Source organism: Struthio camelus, chromosome 15 (genome assembly GCF_040807025.1).
Source record: "Struthio camelus isolate bStrCam1 chromosome 15, bStrCam1.hap1, whole genome shotgun sequence".
NCBI classification, from domain to species: Eukaryota; Metazoa; Chordata; class Aves; order Struthioniformes; family Struthionidae; genus Struthio; species Struthio camelus.
Window position 1 is genome coordinate 3,009,638 of NC_090956.1, and position 18,546 is coordinate 3,028,183.

Here is an 18,546-nt window from a genome sequence, read left to right on the forward strand (position 1 = left end):
TCTGTAACCAAGTGCTTAAGTTGAAAGGCATGATTGCTATTCACAAGCTGTTTATCCCCTCCCCCTCCCCAAAAAAACCCTCAAACTGAATTGATTTGGAAACTAAAAATCCTTGGACTCATTGTCAGATCAGATAAGCAGGTGTCATGGACTGGGAGTGTTTTTGCTAATAATCAGATTGTCATCTAACCTATGCAAACTATTTTTTCCTAATAATGTTTGAGCAGCTTAAAAGCCTATCCTCTGTTTCCTTGCTAATCATGTGATCTACTGTCAGGCAAGAACTTTTATTGCTCTCATTTCAGGCTGCCTGAATATACCAGAAAGCTAGAAATGTTCTATATCTATATCTGCATATGTCATTATTACTCACAATACAATACATATTATTAAAAATCCAACTCATTAGAGGGAAAAGGCAAAATACCACATACTGTGTGAATTATGCAAACATGATAAAGATATAGATAAAATTCTAGGTGCAATGAATTCACCTTTAAAACAATCTTTTAAACTGACTATAAACATCTGCACCCAGTAGAATGAACTTTTAAAGGCAAGATCCAAAGCCAGCCACATTACACTGACACATTTTAACCTAAATAAAGGAAATGAATAGCAAATGCAGTATTTCTGTGTATAATTTTATCCATGTATTTTATACGAAAGATTCCAGACTACATTTTTCTTCCAAGCTTTACACACTTAGTACAAATATTACTATTGGTAACCTGCTAATTTAAGAACAACAGGGTAGCGTGTGCGATGGGCCATACACTTTTGCCTATCAATAAAAATACTGTTTGTTTTCACAGCTATTTCTTTCTCTAAATTCATCCGTGTGTCTTCCAAGTTCCTCAGAGACTGTTCAGATTCTAGTAGTTTTTTCTTCAAAGACTCAATGGACTCCGTTAGTTCTTCAACTTCACTGATCAGCCTGAACAGAATTACATAAGTAATACACAATTGAGCATAAGCCAGTCTGTGTTCCCGAAGACAAACGAACTGTTATGGGAATAAAGAGCAGCAGTGGTAGAATCATTATGCTCAATAAAAGGAAGAAAGTTTTGATCCCAAAGCACTGAAGAGGACCTGGTGAGTGGTGACTTTGGACTGCAGGCCTCAGAGCTGTGAATGAGATCCTGCGTACTTAGTCAAAAAAAAAGTTCACTTTCATAGCTTTTGTACAGAAGTCTCCCATAATTTAGTTTGAAGAATGCCTTTCGCCACTAAGCACAATGGAACTATCTATCCTCATACGCACACTCCCACTGTGCGGGACACTTCAGTTAAGAATTACAGGGCAGAAACTGTTAGATGATTCACCCAGTTTGACTGGATCAGCATTTCTTTAAGCCCAGTTTTTTATATCTGTTCAATGGTATAAAACTCAAGTATTAAAGATGATTGCATTATGCCAGATTTATGCCAATGTACCAGAGATCAGAACATAGTCTTTACTTTAAAAGCATATAGGCAGTCAAGAAAGAAGCACACCAATTTAATTCAAAGCCTATGGGGGGTTGAGGCTTTTTTTTCCCCCCGGGAAGACAAGACCCGTACGTGCTATGGGGAACTGAGTAACTTGAAACGGTATAAGCTTGGCAATTAAACACAATTAAGCACTTCAGTTTGTCCTTACATTCCACTAACGGCAGTGTACGTACTAAAAAGCTTGCACATTGATAATTTGCTGAATCAGGACCTAAAATGTACGTGCCTGAGATGGCATACAGCATTCAGGTTAATCATAACTTCTTCAGTGCATGAAGAAGAACAGCATATTGGCTTTGAATAGTAGGCATTTTTGCTACCAGCAAATTGTAAGCTTTTATCCCCTACTTTTCATAAGGGCAGGAATATATGAAGGAGGAGAATCAATTATAAGGCCTGTAATGAGATCAGAAGTGACAAATGTGACACTCAGACCTTTAATTTGAAAGGAGTTATTGACCTCCAGTTTTAAAATGGATTATTACTGAAAGCCAAACACTATCAGCCCAATAATTCAGAGGAACTGAGAATTTTTCTCAGTCTATGGATATGCACAGCCTATTTATATTCTCAGCACTTGAAGCATAATTTATTCAGTGCATAGTCCCCCTTGTGGTAAACTTTTGCTAACAGCAAAGGGGTTGCAAATTACCCACACGCTGTCAAGTTTTTTTGGACCATCTAAATCAGAAAAGATAACACATAGTTCAGAGGAGAAAGCGTGCAGACAAAAGGCAGAGCTGTGTCTCTAGATTTGTCAATATATTAGGTTAAAATGGTATTTTCCTTGTAGTGATTTCAATTAGTGGAATTATTTCTGACTTAAATATCAGAATCAAGCTTAGTAGTTACGAGCTGAAGGCCGTGTGTTGCAAATAATAAGTACAAAAGCTGTCTAGCTGCCTCTGGATAGAATAGACACCTTGGAGGACTTTTGCACAAATCTTTACCTGAATTGTGCTGGATCTCTGCAGAGCTCAACATTGGGCCTAAAAGATCTGTCATACAGCCTTGTTTGAGCAACTTTCATTGGGGCTTCTTTGTCTTTGATAGCTTGTTTGAGAGCAGCAATGTTAGCTTCTTGATCTCCAATCTCCTTAAGTGTCTGAAGAGGATACCCAGGAAAAAGAATGGTTTAAAAAATACACTTGCCTCTGTGTACACTATACACCTGTTCATGGTCCTAGTTATTGTTTTGACTTGTTATTTGGCCAGAATATAGGAGAAATAGAACTATAAAAGTGTTTTTCACCTCTTTATTTCTACTCTTACATTGAGGAGAATGGAGAATCTGATGTCTGGTCTAAAAAGATGCAGAAAATATTTTGTAGTCTGTTCAAAGTCTCTTCCAAACCTGTTGATAAGACATCTCACCTCTATGAATTACTTTTGACACTGTAAATTATCCAAGAAAATTTTAAGTTACTTTGAATGAGATTAAAAATTGCTAACCTGCTTGAAAATGCAGATTTCTGGTATTAGTGAAGAAAATAGAAACAGAAGTAGGAGCTGCTCCACATAGGACAAGGAATTGAGGCTGAAGAGGCTTCATGTGCCAACAGCTATTGCTGCTGATACTATTGCAGCAAAGCACAGCTTTCTTTCCGTAACAGTGATAACCAGGCTAGCCTGGGAATCCCTGGCTCTGGGAATCCTGACCCAAAGATCAGCTCCTTGATCACACAGTATTATGCTCTAGTTCAGCAAGATGTGCAAGCATGTGTTTAATTGTCTTCATATTTAAATCCATCTCTATTACTTACAGAAGCAGAGCAGGAAGCAGAAAAAGCTGAATTGGAGCCGTACTCCATCAGCAAAGACTCTTATCAAATACTAAGCTGTCACAAAATACTGTTCTCCACCTGGCATGGACTAAGAAGTTTTTCCTAGAGGACAATTCTACTGTGATTTTCTCAGAAGAGTTTATCACACCATTAGCCAGCATTCCAAAAGGAACACTTACATTTTTCAAATGATGCTCTAGTTTGTGCTTTGCATCTTCCATCTCCTCACAGCGTTTGGCAAAAGCCTCATTAACAACAGCACACTGCATCCGCAGGTCCTCAGCTACATCATGAAGAATACTGTCAATCAAGGCACGAAGATTGATGGAAGCCAGTTTCTCTCGTTCTGCCCTATAAATGTTGTCGTGACTGAACTTTGCCCATGTCTCTGGTGTTGAGGCACTGCAGGAAGAGGGGAATGGTATAGAAATAGGAGACTTGCTCTTTTGTTCAAGTTGCATTTAAGAAGCCAATCTGAAGCTGGTTGTCTCCCTGCAAAAGTATTGCCAACCACTATTTCCCTTTTCTTTTTGGATATGTTGTAGGCTGTCTAGTGTTACCACGAAGGAAGAAGAATATAAAAATTCATTATAAAAGTGATAAACTCTCATTGACCCTGTGGCTTCTGAGAGAAGTAATACATTACACAAAATCGTCTGAAGTTCTTTCACCTTTAGCTCATATAACTGAGGAGAGTATACAGACGCTGACTACAAGCGCAAGCCCTGTTAAGTCACCAGCAAATAAAAGCATGAATATATTCAAGCTTTACGCTCCATGTATACTTCAAAACAAAGAGAAACAGGATATCAGGTTATCCTTTGCCATGTTGAGCAGCAGAAGAAACTACGTAGCTCTTAGGACGCTGTGTCACGTGAATATTGCCTGAAAGGGGAGGGGGAAGCAGCAAGATTCATTACAAATAATAGTAACCCTCTCTGTGTACAGGAAGCAGGGCTTGCCTTTTCTGAAAGAATGGCATGCTTGCTGATGTCAAATGGTAAGTCTCAATAGGATTTAGATCACCCTTCAAAAGTATACAGTCAATTACTTCAGAGAAAAATGTCTACAAACTCAGTCTGCATATAGTGACCATGCTTTGCCATCAGTGGCTCTCTGTGCTGAGACAGAAGCGTTACCACTGCTATCTGTGTTGCTATTTTAAAGCTGCGACACATCATGTGTCCAGAGTAGCTGCAATCATACCTTTAATTCAGAGCAGCATTCTGGTTTTCACTGACACAAAGCCTATATTATACTTTATCAGGGTTTTTTTTTTGCGGAGGATAATATCAGGAAGTGCTCACCTCTCTTCATACTTCACTGAGCCAGGATGGAACTGGATGCTGGTGCTCTGGTTACTGTATCTTCCACATTTATCGTCAATGTTGTATGTTTCTACTTTGTCTGACCAGTCCGTTTCACAAACCTCTTTGTGATCTCGATTTAATCTAAAAAGGTCATTATCATCACATATTTCCAGTGGAAAAGAATACAATTCTGCAAAATTATCACAGACATTTATGAAGCTAGGCTCTAAGCCTTGGTCTTTCAAAGAACACTGAGTAAGTAACTTTTCCTTTTTGTCTTGCAAATCCTAACCAAACTCTCTCCCTAACAATCAACTGCTAGCAGGAAAGGAGGCCTAATGTGCTAACCACTGGCCTAGACTTTCAGTTCTGTCCTATGCTTAGTGAAGGCTTAGAACTCTTATAGCCTAAGACAGGGGAGCTATTGGACCTTGGATTTTACAGATTAATCCTAAAATAAAGAGGATTTTTCAATAGAAGCTACAGCTGCCATTCCAATGGGGAGGAGAATAAGAGGGTTTGCCCAAAAGAACACTCTTCCCATCCTATGACATCACGTAGTGCTAATGGGGCACTCATCCTCCCTTTTCCCTAGTATATTGGGCCTGGCACTATGTGAGACCTCCATAAAGTCACCCTCTGTCATTCTCTGAACCCACCTATGTAGCCTTCCAAAGACTGTAGTATGGTTTGTCCTTGGAAAATACAAAAACGGTGACATTCAGAATTAAAGTTGCTGTCTTGTTCTCAATTAAATGAGTAACACTTCACCCCATTAAATAGAATGACTTCAAGTTACAGAAAACAGTGGATCTTTATCAACTGTTAACAGCAGATGTCACTATCACCTAAGGAATTAAAAAGACTCAGCCAGTCAAAGGTGGTACAAAGATGAGCTTAAAGGTATTACTTACAAAAAGTGAAGCCTAAACTCAGTAGATTACTCTTGTACTGTAACTGAACTACTTTAAATTATTCTGCTTTTATAGATGTTCTTTATAAAGACAATATTTTCATTTTATCTGGTAGAATATCACAAATGGGAACAATTAAAAACTAAAAACCATAAGATATCAAGGTTTCTATCAGTTAATTCCATCATATCGATTCACATTAGAATTCAGTTAGCATTTTCTTTCCAAAGGGTTCATTATAAATTAAAAGAAAACATTCCTTTGAAATGCAATGAACATTCATACCGATATGGAAGTTGGAGTGAGGTTTCATATTTTACATTCACACTGACATCTGGTGGCAAAAAACTCAGGTCAAAGAGGTCTTTCACTCAGACAAATTATTGTAAAATATCATATAGTAATATATCAGACAGTGTCACAAGATAGATGTAGTGATTTCCAGATCATATGTTGATTGTGCTTATGTTTAGTGTTGGACAATTGCAGAACTGTACACATACGCTGGAAATTCGAACTGAAAATGTAAAGTAATATACTGGAAATCACAAAAAGGCATGTCTCTTCTCTTACCTTTTCTTACTTGATAGTTCTCAAGTTTTATCACTGAGTACCTCTTTTCAAGTTTAAATGCAATTCATGCGGCTCTTAAGCCTTGTATCAGTATAAACTTTACTCATTGTACCCCTTTATGTCAGGAATTATTTGGTGATATAAATTAACTGCTCAGGTATAGTGAAAAACACCTTACCGTATCTGGTTACCAGCTTGCATCAAAGTTCTCTTCAAAAGTTCCTGGATATTTCTGATAAGTTCAGCTTCCTAGATAAAAACATTGAGACTTCTATGATATCCAGTACAGAGCTATAGATCCTGCAGAGCTTTTTGATTTCAATGGTTGTGGATAAAAAGTTAAATCTTCCACTCATTACCCGCTCTTACGCTATTTATTGCAAGGCAAGATCTTCTTAGGAGTTAGCAAACACTGAGGTAACCCAGTTATAAGTCTAAAAAGTCAATAACACTTGAAAAACTTCTAAAGCCTGGGGTTTGTTATTTTCATGTTGCATGTGTATTCCACAAAACAGCTATGTTCTGTCAGATTAAATAGAATATCTGAATTTCTTGCGCAGCCTTGAAGTAGAGAAAAAAAATGAGACTACAGTGCCATGCTCAGCAGGAAATGGGAGTCACTGCCTTGTGCAAAAACAAAGTGCCAGTCTGAAAATGTGCAGGACACTGGTTTCCCTGAAAGCATAAACTTAGATGTCAGAGGCTGCTGCCTTGCACAGGCACCTGACAGTAGATCAGCTACCCTGGTAAGACGCTGGCCTCCAGAACCTGCTGAGTCCTTGCAGGTACCTTCAGAGCCTGCTGTCTTGTTCTGTAATAAGCGTCTGGTCTGCGTGCAAGGCAGAGGCTTCCCATCAGATTCCTGCCGGTGCAAGTATAGTGACAGGGGGCTGTTTAACATAAAGAAATGGCAGTATCGTAGTCTTCAGTTGGCCTACCTCCTTTGAACTCTGTTCATTAACTAAAAGTGGAAGTTGCTACTCTATGATTTAAACAGTATTTGTCTGCTTCAACAGGTATAGGAAAGCCATTCTGAGCTAAACCTGATGACATTTACAGCTCTAATTTTTTTATTAAACCAATTTACTCCAGAACTCATTTTGCCTCTGATGATGGACAGTATCAAGGGGTATGGAATTATCTTGTATATGCAATGTTGTACGATGCATTAATTTTCTTTTAAAGCATGCACTGGTCAAAGTCATAAAGCTTTGCCTTACCTTGACACTGCAACTGGTGTTTGAAGTATTAGAAGGAACGTTCATTTCCACACGAATATTATCAAACCAAAAAGGCCACACTTTCTAATAATCTCCTATGGAACAAAAAGTATCTATGGCTTATCTGCAACTGCAGTAAAGTTGCTTTACGGATGAATTACCAATGCCTCATGAAGTATCTTTACTGACCTGTAGATTATAAATTGTTACATATAAGCCAGTCCACCAATGGGTATTTTATTATGTAAGGGAATTTAGTATTTGAGGCTCAGATATTAAAAACAGCTCTTGTATATGAAAAGCTCCTAATTAATTTGGCTGTTGTTCAGCCATGACAGTCATACAGTGACAACAAAGGGAGTATATCCTTGCTGAAAAACCTTATTCCCAGAACTCTGCTGGCACTCATTGGTCCTTATACTGTTTTGGACAAATAAATGAATGAATATGTCACTGCAAATCAGTTTCTCCATCATAACAAACCAACGGGGAGCATGAGAAAGATCATTTTACTCTAAATGAAAAAGGACAATTGTGACTGGAAAGAAAACACTATTTTTAAGGCTCTAAAAGAACGCAGATAAATACATAGATAAAGATAAATCACTTTACAAACTGTAAATAAGAACACTACGACTCGCTTTCTGCAGAGAAGAACTATTACAAGTACTGCAGTTGTCAAAATAAAAATTCAAAAGGATTTTAAAGGGTTAGAAAGATCTAGCACTTGAAATTACATTTATAGTAATTGATATTATTTTGTGCTGGGTAGTCAGTCTCCACGTAAATAAAGAGCCAATCATTTTCCTGTGAGTAATGTGCAATTTGACTGCACAATTTTAAATGAGAAAACCCTTCCTTTGGCAATTAAGGTCTCTTACATGGAAAAAGTGAAACAGCGCAAAAATAGAGACTGCCGTTGTTGAATGACCTAAAATAAAAATTAAAGGTGGATTCCACATTGAAGGGATATTTATTTAAATATGACATTGCAAACTGAAAATAGAGTTCTCATAATCAATGGTAGTCTAAGACTAGTCAGAGTGTGTGAGCACACACAGGAACTATGGCATGAAGCTGAAGATGAAGATCCTTTGTACTAGGAAGTGCAGTCCCTGCTACACTGTAGGACATTGTAGTGCAAGGCAGGCAGCTGGCAAATCTTAGCTGTGGCTAGCTCGTGGGAGCATTCCCGGTGGGAGACAGGCCATAGATCAGCACTGCGTATATGCCTGACGTTTCACATTACCTGCAGAGGAGTAGCAGGCAGGAATCTCATACTCCTTGTGGAGGACTTATAAAATGCTATGTTTGCTCTTTCACGTTTTCTTTGCAGAGTAAATTCCATCAACATCCATAGCAGAGAAAGGTGCAGCCTGGAGTACAGCTCTCCTGCTGCTCTCTATGGTTTCAACCATATAAATATGGGTGATTCCACATTAAAATCCATTGGGGGAGGCCTGTGCTTTAGCAAGTGGCAGAATATATGACCCTTATTTAGTGCACAGAATTGTATTAGCAATTCATTTGAGCAGTACACATTAAGAGAGGAAAAGAATACGAAAGAGTTCTAGTAACTACCAGTATCTCTGTGGTTCAGGAGATGACATTAACTTAGATTTGCATTTTTTCAGTTCATGATAGGACTCAGTGGACCAAATGTCTTTTTCTTTCCTTAATTTTCCCAAATACGTCTTCCTGTGTTGTCTATTAAAATGAAATACTGTGAAACTGAAGTGATCTTGGCTTGTTTTCAGTTGTCTTCTCCACAGTTAATAGTAATAAACCTCTTTGCTGTCATAAATGATTGTCAATTAAAAGTAGAGTGAATATTTTATAGTTTAGTATGACACTGATTTTATTACAGTATCTAATGTTTATAGTGCAAAAGTTGGATTCTCCTCAAATCTAATGATAAATCCATCTCAGTTCATGACTTTCTAAGTATCTAACTAATGGTGCAAAGAGGAATCTGTAAGAATTTTTAAGAGCAGATGTTTGTGCCTTCCATGAATTTATAGGTTCTGATTTTTGCAGATTTTCTTCTTACATCTGTAACTTGTAGATGTCAGCAATGTCTAAGTACAGCACCCAGAGTCTGATAAAATGAAAGAGCAGCTAAGAGGAACTGGTAAAACCCAGTGTGCAGTTTTTATCATAGGATGTGAGAGAGGCTGTGCAGTTCTCCTTGATTACAAATCCAGCTGCATCCACCCATCAGTAACAACGTGATATCAAATGTCCCACACATCAGTGTAGGAAATAAAACCAAACTAGCTTACAGATCTCACTGGATTTAAACTCCCAAGCAGAGTGTGACAGGAAGACTTTTATTTATTACAGCTGGGAGTGAAAGTAGATAACAGTCTTCAAATTTTCAGCCTGGTGAATGGCCTTTTTCCTGCTGAACTGCACGGTCTCCTCGTGTCATTTGAAAAGTCCATGATCTGCAGATGTCAAAAACGAGCTCTAAGTTCTTTCCTGAGCGCAGGTTCACTGGGCAAAGCTACAGATCATGGTTTTTGGAAAAGGTTTTCTGTTGCTTTCCTTGCCCCATTATTGCATTTGGCAGGAATATACACAACTGTATCCTTTCTCCACTTTTCTAAACTTTAATTTTTATACAGTTGACAGGATCTTGGCTAATGCCTTTGTCTTCAGCATCAGGGAATAGCTGTGGCTGACTTCATCGTTGAAGCAAACGCACAACAAATCAACACTGAGTCAAATACAGTTCTAGGGTAAAAAACGGCATAAATTTAACCACATCTGCTTACAGCAGGGTCATATCTGGCACCCAGTTAATGAATTCAGATACTGGATATGTGGAAATAACCTTGGCATGCAGAATGTACACAGCTGAAACATGATTTATTGACAGTATACCATCATATGGCAAGTCCTGTACTAGTGCTTACACGATAAATATTAAATACATGCACAAATACTAAACTATCATTAAACTGATGCTAAGGGGATTCAGAAGAGATCGTACGGGTTATGAGAGTCAAAGACCTCAAGCAAAACAGATGCATATATTGCTTTTTCTGAGCTCAGCTGTTTCCAATACAGCAGCCCAAAGAAATAAAGCAATTCTACTTAAAAGATTGTATCTTCTCTTTAGTCATCAAAGATCCTTGTTCTAGGAAGAACAGTTGTGTCCTTCAGCTTATTTTTCTTAACCAGAACTGCATTAAGAAAAGATTAATATGCTGTTAAGTGGAGTCAATGACATTCTGAATAACAGCTGATTTTACTATGCATTTGAGGAGCTTTCACTTTAAATACCTTCATCCCTCACTGCAGCCATGGTTAAAGAGTAGTGGTATGTGTCATAGTAGGTGATTTAAGTACGATTCTATATTGCAAAGCAAATAGGAGAAATGAGTTGAAACCAAAAAAACTCCTTAAGAGAAAAAGATGATGTGCCAAAATATATGAAACTCCCAAATCTTCTCTGGATGCATAAAACTTCCATCAGAGATACTTCTGCTTTCTTTGCGAGTCATCTGAAGTGGTTTCTACTGAATGGATAATGAAAGTTCAATTACATGAAGAGATTCCTCTCTGCTTGTGCAGCTGTATTTGGTGCTGTCTCTTTAAATATCATCTGCTGGGGGCTGCTGAAAGGTGCTTATCTTGGCAGGATGCTCTGGGAACTGGGAAATGTTCTTCATTGCTGCAGAAAGCCAAAAGCAGCAATAAAACCTGTGTCCTGTGAAAAGGCCACCAAACCGCCAAGCTGTTCCAAGACCAAACGAAAGGTAGTCCCTTGTCCAGGCACGCTCTTCTCCCAGCTGCAGATTTCCCCATGCACCTACCCATAGGAGTAGGCAGGAACGCAGCAAATATACCATCGAGTGAACCTGATGCAAGCCTGGGCTGCCAGTAGAAGAGGAAGAATTTCAAATGAACGAAAATGCCCTAGAAAATAAATTAACTGTGTAGTTAAAACTTCCTGTGCAAGGGAAAGGATGTATTTTTCCTCACACAGCTGACTTCTGGAAGATACTTCTTATTTTTCTCAGTTTTTGCATGGGAAGAGAATAAATTACTCCTGATCTCCTTTGCATTTCCAAAGAAGGGTGGGGAAATAGTTGAACAGTTCCATCATTTATTTTCTCAAGAGAGTTAAGATTGGAAAGTGACTGGATACGGAAGCAGCATTCAGAAAAAGTATGCAACTACTCTAGTAATAAAACTTGAATAACTCCTCCAAATAAGCAAATGAACATACAGCTACCCGTGAACTGGGCCATTAACTTTGAAATCTGAGCAGTGAACAGCCAGAATTCGTGGAAGAGCAGCTTTCAGTGTCAGGAATTATTACTCAGTTTTGGATAGAGAAAGAAATGCAAGGTATAGTTTGATTTCTTGTAGTGAAAGAGAGGTATAGAGTATAGCAGCAGCTTAAAGAGCTGGCAAGGCCACAGAGGGCACATTTTAAAATCTATTTGCAAATATTTGTGCTGTAAAATCTATTCCATTGTAAAAATGTGAGGAGTTTCCTCTCATGTTACGTACTACTCTCCCTTCTTTCTGTATCACAAAGGTCATTGGCATGGCAACAAAATCTTCATTTCTCAGGAGTCCATCTGCTGCTGGTATACACGCCTCATCTGAACTCACATCATTCTTTTTTGATGACATCCCACTTGGCTGTTGATGCTCTGTCGTCACAAGCAGAGAATCACAATTTCAGGTGAAGAATTAGTGACAGCAGCAGATGGACTTAACAATGAACAAACTATTCTCTGGAACAAAGACCAGGAGGAAAGAAATACAGGAAGCAAAACCTGCCAGAAAATGATTTTTTCTTGTAAATCTACCTTCATAAACTTCTCTAAAATACCAACAACAGATGAAAATAATTTCTTTTTTGTAATTTGGGTACAACTTTGTTACAATTCACAAAGCAGACTAGTACTCCACTGAAATATCCAGTACACTAATTCTCACATTTTTACATTATCGACTAGAATAATCTCCTAAATATTGACTACAATTCAGCATTATTCCCATTAAAAATATTGCTCAAGCACTATCATCCCACCAAATATGAAGGTCGCTTCCATATTTTTCTAATAACTAGTTTTAACCATCTGGTTTTATCAGTAACTCATCATGAATCAACTTTCACAATATTTTGGAGGCTGCAAGCAAAAGATCATTAATCTATTTGTTGGATACTAGAATATGTATCATTCAAGAATGAAAAATGACTCAGAATCTGTTCTCTGTAACATCCGCAACCAAAATTACTACATCAGCTTTGAAGGCAATCCAAATGCAATGTTGGATCTCACCAACAGATAACAAGGCGTCTGCTGGTGTGAACAGTCCTCTATGGGAAGAAAAGAGTCAAGAAAATTTCAGGAGAGTGTCAGGTTTGTTGAAATCACACTGTCAAAAGTACCAGCTATTTATGCCTTGGACAGCTTGCTTGGAGCTGTCATCTTGTGCAGGTGTCACACAACTACACGGTACTGTTCTGAGAGCCATGCTGCTGTCCTGCAGTATGACTAAAACAATGGTTTGTACTGCAGCGCTGTAGTTCAGTGTTAGATCACCACCTTGTTGTGAACCTTGGCAAGACTACAGCGTCAGATTCATTAGTGGAAGGTTACGACAGAGACTGCAAGATTCGGCCTGCATGAGCATGGAAAGAGGCAAGCAGCATTGTGCTTCACTGGTTCTGAATACCGTGTTCAAGGGGTGCTGCATTTTTTAAGTGGAACCTGCAGAGAGTGCAGGACTTTACTCCAAGTGCAGGATGAACATATCTAATGCCAGCATGGGATGAGCAGCTTGGTTCAGGAAAACTCTGTTTTGATTTTGTTTGGACCCAGTCTGAGAGAGGATCCTCAAACTGGAGATGTCCTTTAGTCATACCCACATGATTTTAAATACTTTTAAAATACTGGAAGGATTTTAAAGAAGCTTTCCTAAACTTATGAGTGATAGACTTATGAACTTATGAGTTCAGACTGCCCGGGAGGGGAACAAGGCCTCTGTGCTTTGTTGGAACTGACCTTCACAAGCTGCCACCTGCTCAGTTATCACCTACAGAGCAACCTCTTCACCATTTTAGAGACCGGGGCAGCTCTACGACAGGCCTCTGAACAATCGTTAACATCCCTCCTCACCTTCAGCAACTCTAGCTCTACCTGGTCGCGAACCAGGTCCGGGTGCTGCCGCCTCTCCCGACACTGCAGGTTATCAGTGGTGATGGTGTAGGGCACCTCGGTGGCGTCGAGCGCCCTTTCCAGCCGCACCTTCTGGGCTGCCAGCAGCCCGGTCTCGGCGATGAGGTCCTCGATCTCTTTCTGGAGCTCGGCCTTCCAGAAGTGAATGTCCTGGAGGCGCTGGCCCAGGGCAGCCGTGGACTCCTGCTGGGTGCGCTGGGCCATGGCAGCGGTGCGCCGGGCCAGGCCGCGGGCCTCGAGCCGGCAGCGCTCGGCCTGGTCGCAGTCGATGGAGGCCTCGTGGGCCTGGCTGTAGTTGTGCTCGTGCCATTCCTGCGGCAGGTACTTGGCTGTGCGGAAGCCGGCCGTGGCCAGGCCGCTGGAGGAGTGGGGCCCTGTGTTCAGCGCCACCTCGGCCACCTTTACGGGCAGCTGGCAGGCCGGCACCGCCTGCGGCGCCGGCTCCTTGGTTAGCAGCACCCCGGCCTCCGCCATGGCTCCCTGGGGGCTTCCCTCAGCTCAGGCCGCGTCCTCCCGTCGCCGCGGCAACGGCAGCAGCCAATGAGGAGGCGGGTCCCCCTTCGGCCAAGGGAAACCTGAGGAGGCAGAGGGGCAGCCACCGATCCCTCGTTACCAGGGCAACGGCAGCCACCAATGAGAGCGCACCTCAGCCCCCCAGGGAGCATTCCAGAGGGGCATGCTAGCGGCCTGCCCCGCCTCCAAGCTGCTTGTTGCTATGGCGACAGTGGCAGCCAATGGGGAAGGAGTGGGAGTTCAAGGGGCAGCACCCTGTGGAGGGGGCAGCGTCATGGCTGAGCCGAGCAGGCCTGGCCACCGTGGAGCCTCCGGCCTGAGCACGCCATTTCCCGCCGGAGCGCTGCTTTGTGCCCTCTCCTCAGAGACAGAGTCGAGCTGTGTTCCGGTGCAACACCATTACAGCCAGGCGTAGCGAGAGGGCTCGTTGGGAAAGGAGGCAGCGGCCCTCAGACGCGCGTCTGTGCTGCGCGGCGCGACGCCCCGCCGGCGCGGCCGGCTGCTTCCTCCGGCCTCACGCTAACTGCACAGAAATCCGCACGTCCCCACCGAAGTCCTCTGCATTGTCATCGCGATGAAGCGGGATTGTTCCAGGGCACCTAGGGCAGATGCCGTGATGAACATCCTTTCGAAGGCGTGTGCACTTTGGCGACTTGCAGTGATAGTTAAAATCCCAGAAATGTTTTATGCTCTGTTTTGTGATAAGACAATTTTGCAGCACAGGCTTTGTTATATAGTGTACCTTTTATAATTCACATACGAGCGTGTGTGTAGGCAAGAACAAAAATGTGTTTAAGTCTCTATATTGCTTTCTGGCTTCCATTTATTCTTAATAACTTCTCTTTTTGAACGGATGTATTTGTGCAATAATGCTTTTCTTGAAATACAAAATGATCACAACTGGACTTTCAAAACCACACCGTGACAGCATCAAGATTTACCAGTCAGGCTGCAGCTTTTCCCTGGATGATGTTAAAATGACATTAAGCCTTGTTAAGCACCGAGTCTATCAGCCTCTATCTTTTTTATAGGAGATTTCACATGGATTTGGCAAAATACATGTGAAGTTGCTAGGACAGGACTTATGATATATGATACGATCACAGGACTCAAATTCTTCATTCCTCAGTCCTTTAACCCTTATCCTGCTGACTGCCAGTCAAAGCTGCTGTAAAGTGTTAAACTCAGCTCTTTGGTAAACAGGCAAAGAAATTAAACTGCTGGATATGGAGAGCAGGGATTAGAAGTTTTCCCTGATCTCAGCCACTGGTGACCAGCAAACTGCTAAGGTGAGAAAAAGGCTACTGCTTGCCTCAGTGGTATTCGTCCCACACCTCCACCTGCCTCCTCCAGTGATCCTGGCACCGAACACGCAGCGAGACAAGTCTTCAGGGTGAGCAGATCCCTTGCTCAGCAAGCCAGGAAGCTTGGAGTACCAAGGCAAAGTGCAGGGCCCAAGACACGCAGGGCCCAGCTCCCTCCTTATTCCCAATTATTGTTCTTAAGACAATTTGTATGGCTCCAGCCCCCTCACTAATCAGGTGCTTGTGAAATCTGGCTACTGCAGCATCCCTTGTTTAATTTTCACCTGGAGGAGCACAGACAGCTTATACTTGAATTAAATGTCAGTGTTTGGGTTGCCATCAATATGCATCAAGCAAAGGAAATAAAAGCCTGCACTGATATAAAAAGAAAGCCTGTGAGGCGGGAGCAGACTCTTCAGAGTGTTTAGAGCAAGAGGGACAAGCTCAGTGTAAAAAGGAAGGTGATGGTGACAGGTGACAATAGGGGGCAGTCTTGTCCTTGCACTGCCAACAACTCTCAGTCCTTCTGTCTTCAATGTCATTTTGATTTACAAAATAAAAAGGGAGAAAAAGCCATGTGCGCTGCAGTCCACCCAGTGTCATTCAGGCTAATAGACTCCTTAGGTGCTGAGGAGAGCAATGCTTGAAATGCACTGAGATATGCATGACAGATATCTGCGAACACCCTGGCGTGCATGGAGGAATGATTCCCCAGCTGCTGGAAAGTGACACATCGCACAAACTTCTGCAGAAAATGCTTACTTTACATGGGCTTGCTCCAACTCCCTAGAAAGTGAATGGTCATTTTTCCTGTTGGGTCTTACAATCTTTGGAAAGGGTGAGGATGCAATCAAACAATTGCCACCAACAGAGACTGCATTTAAAAGATGCAAGCTGCACAGTGCCATAGCTGATGGCACATGCCGAGTGAAGGTTCACTTCCACAAAGGCAGTGTTGAAAAGAAGATCGAATCCCAGCAGGGATAAGAAATCCTTCGTCTTCCTTTTTGCAAACATTTAGTTACCAAAAGACTGGCCCTCCTATTAAACAGCGTCAGTGGTCGATCTCTTTGGACTGCTGAAGTCACTGGAATGACACACTTTGCTTTCCCTTTACACTTCATTCCAATTTCTCTCTTTTTTCATTCATCTTTCCTCTGTCTCATCTGTTCCTTCCCTTACATTAATCCCAGCCTGCATCTTTCTTTCTCTTACCTCTTTGGCCTTCTCTGCAAGGTGATTTATGCAAATTTTGCATTTTTAAAGTACAATAAGTCTACAGTAAAAGCCCTGCTGAGCTTTTCACAGTGAAAGTCCTTGTTCTGGAAAACACTTTTTTGAAAATAAGAACAGTAATAATTTGCTATCAAATAGCATTTTTCTCTGAAAGTTTCACAGCAGCTTTTATTAGTGGCATCACAGCCCATTCAGTGTTACCCCAGCAGTTTTGCAGGCTGGTAAACTGAGGCATAAGGCTGTGATGGAACGTGTCAGGGGCTGCAAATTTAGTCAGCAGCAGGCTAGTCTGAGTCCCAGGCCCTAGCTGTGACTAGCAGGTAATCATCTTTTCTAACATGGAAGCCGCATAAAAAAGTGTGTAAATGCTACCTGATCTAGTGCAAATATTGCTTCAATAAGCAGTTTTATGGTTATTAGCCCAACTGGACACTGTTTCCCAGGACCAGACAGATTTTGGAGAGCCTTTTGGTGAGGCTATTTTTTGCCAGTCTGAGCCTACTTTCAAGTGTTTGCAGATGCATCCATGTGCTAACAGGCTGCATATCACATGTTTGCAAGAAATGAAAGCAAAACCTGTTGGCACCTGGCAGATCCTGGGGTTCCATTCATAATCCAGGGAAGACCCAGGAACCATATATTTCAAAGCTGTTCCAACAGCCTAGTGAATTAATTTGCCACTGTAACATATAAATTATTAACAGCTATTCAAGATGTTCCCAGAGCACAAGATGACAAAACGTACTGGAAGAAAAGAAAAAAAGGTTTTCCAGCTCAAATCTTTTGGCATGCAATAGATCTAAGATTTCTCTTGGGTAGAATCTGGTTCCCCTTACCACAGAAAATGCTACCTTTTATGTCAGGTGCCACGTGAGCCTTTTGGCTTGCTGCTGCTGCTTTTCTTGCTGTATTTCTTTTTCTTTCTTTCTTTCTTGCTGCCTTTCTGTCTTTCCGTCTTTTATCAGCATGTGTGGGCAAGGCAGTGTAGACATCCGGATCCGTTCTTCATGTCTGCACCCAATCTGTACTGCTGTCTGTAGGGTAGTGTAGGTCTTAAGCATGGAGAAGGTAAAGGTTTCCTCTTGCATCTCAGTAGCTGGAAGGTCACATCTTGTCCACAGCACAGAAGTACTGAAAACACTTTGTCCAGAGAAGGTCTGGCTTCTTTAGCGTATTTCTTCTCGTTGTAAAAGCGAAGAAAAGGTTGTAAATGTGACCCACTTGCTTGCAAATGCCTCTGCAAGCAGAGGCCAATATGTGATACAATATTCCGAAAAATCTCCTGCTTTTCATGCTGTTCTGATGCTTGAAGGCCTGGCAGCTCTTTTTCTGGAGACATTCATACCTCCAGAGAGCTGGAGATCTGCTTAAGGGATGAACTAATTTTTAATGTCTTTCCTCCTTGGGGATGATGCTCTCTATCCCTGGTTATGAGAACTCCCCTCATCTCCATTCCTCTTTTGTCTCTTCAGAACAGAAAACCCTGTCTCATTACTTACCTCTGCTCTCTGCTTTAGTTACCTGGGGCACATGGAGCCTGGATGCAGCCATCATACTTGCACACTCATTAGGCCAGCTCTGATGGGGATGGAGGGATGGACAGAATGAGGGTGTAAGGGATAGCAGTGTTAAGGGGGAGAATAAATCAGTGCCAGGTTAAACCATCTTATAAGGTACATAGCCGTTTTTCTAAATGGCTTTTTAAGATACAGTTTTGTTCTCTACACTGCTGTTTTCACACCGATAGGCAAATGGATCAGGGTGGCTAGACAACTTCAGCACTTTCTGATGGAGGTGGGATGAAAATCCCTCCCAGCTTTTCAGCACATTCTCCAAAATGCTATTTAAATGGGTCAAAAATCCATTGACACACAAACTATTTTGAACTAGGGAATGGAAATGACAAGTCCTGAGCCTTTGGGGAGATTTTATTATTGTGATAAAGCACTGTGGCTTTGAACAGTTGCCCTTGTTGGGTAGACGGCTCCCCTG

At 41.4% G+C, this 18,546-nt stretch overlaps 1 protein-coding gene across 1 annotated transcript; it reads right to left on the bottom strand.

The window, feature by feature from the left end:
• Positions 1-625: 625 nt before the first annotated feature.
• On the bottom strand, positions 626-13,995 carry TEKT4 (tektin 4). Its single transcript, XM_009670389.2, has 6 exons — positions 13,442-13,995; positions 6,254-6,324; positions 4,586-4,729; positions 3,458-3,680; positions 2,445-2,599; positions 626-937 (listed from the first exon to the last, which is right to left on the bottom strand). The coding sequence occupies exons 1-6, from the start codon at positions 13,973-13,975 to the stop codon at positions 721-723; spliced, it is 1,344 nt and encodes a 447-aa protein (XP_009668684.2). The 5' UTR covers positions 13,976-13,995; the 3' UTR covers positions 626-720.
• Between the last annotated feature and the right edge of the window lie 4,551 nt (positions 13,996-18,546).

What these genes read in the sequence shown, in the direction of transcription:
- TEKT4 (XM_009670389.2), bottom strand. Translation starts at nt 13,975, where the DNA reads ATGGCGGAGGCCGGGGTGCTGCTAACCAAGGAGCCGGCGCCGCAGGCG. An exon ending in TCAGTGAAGTATGAAGAGAG is followed by an intron (nt 3,681 to 4,585) that starts GTGAGCACTTCC and finishes CTCTTCCTGCAG; the next exon opens with TGCCTCAACACCAGAGACAT. An exon ending in TAGAGCATCATTTGAAAAAT is followed by an intron (nt 2,600 to 3,457) that starts GTAAGTGTTCCT and finishes TATCCTCTTCAG; the next exon opens with ACACTTAAGGAGATTGGAGA.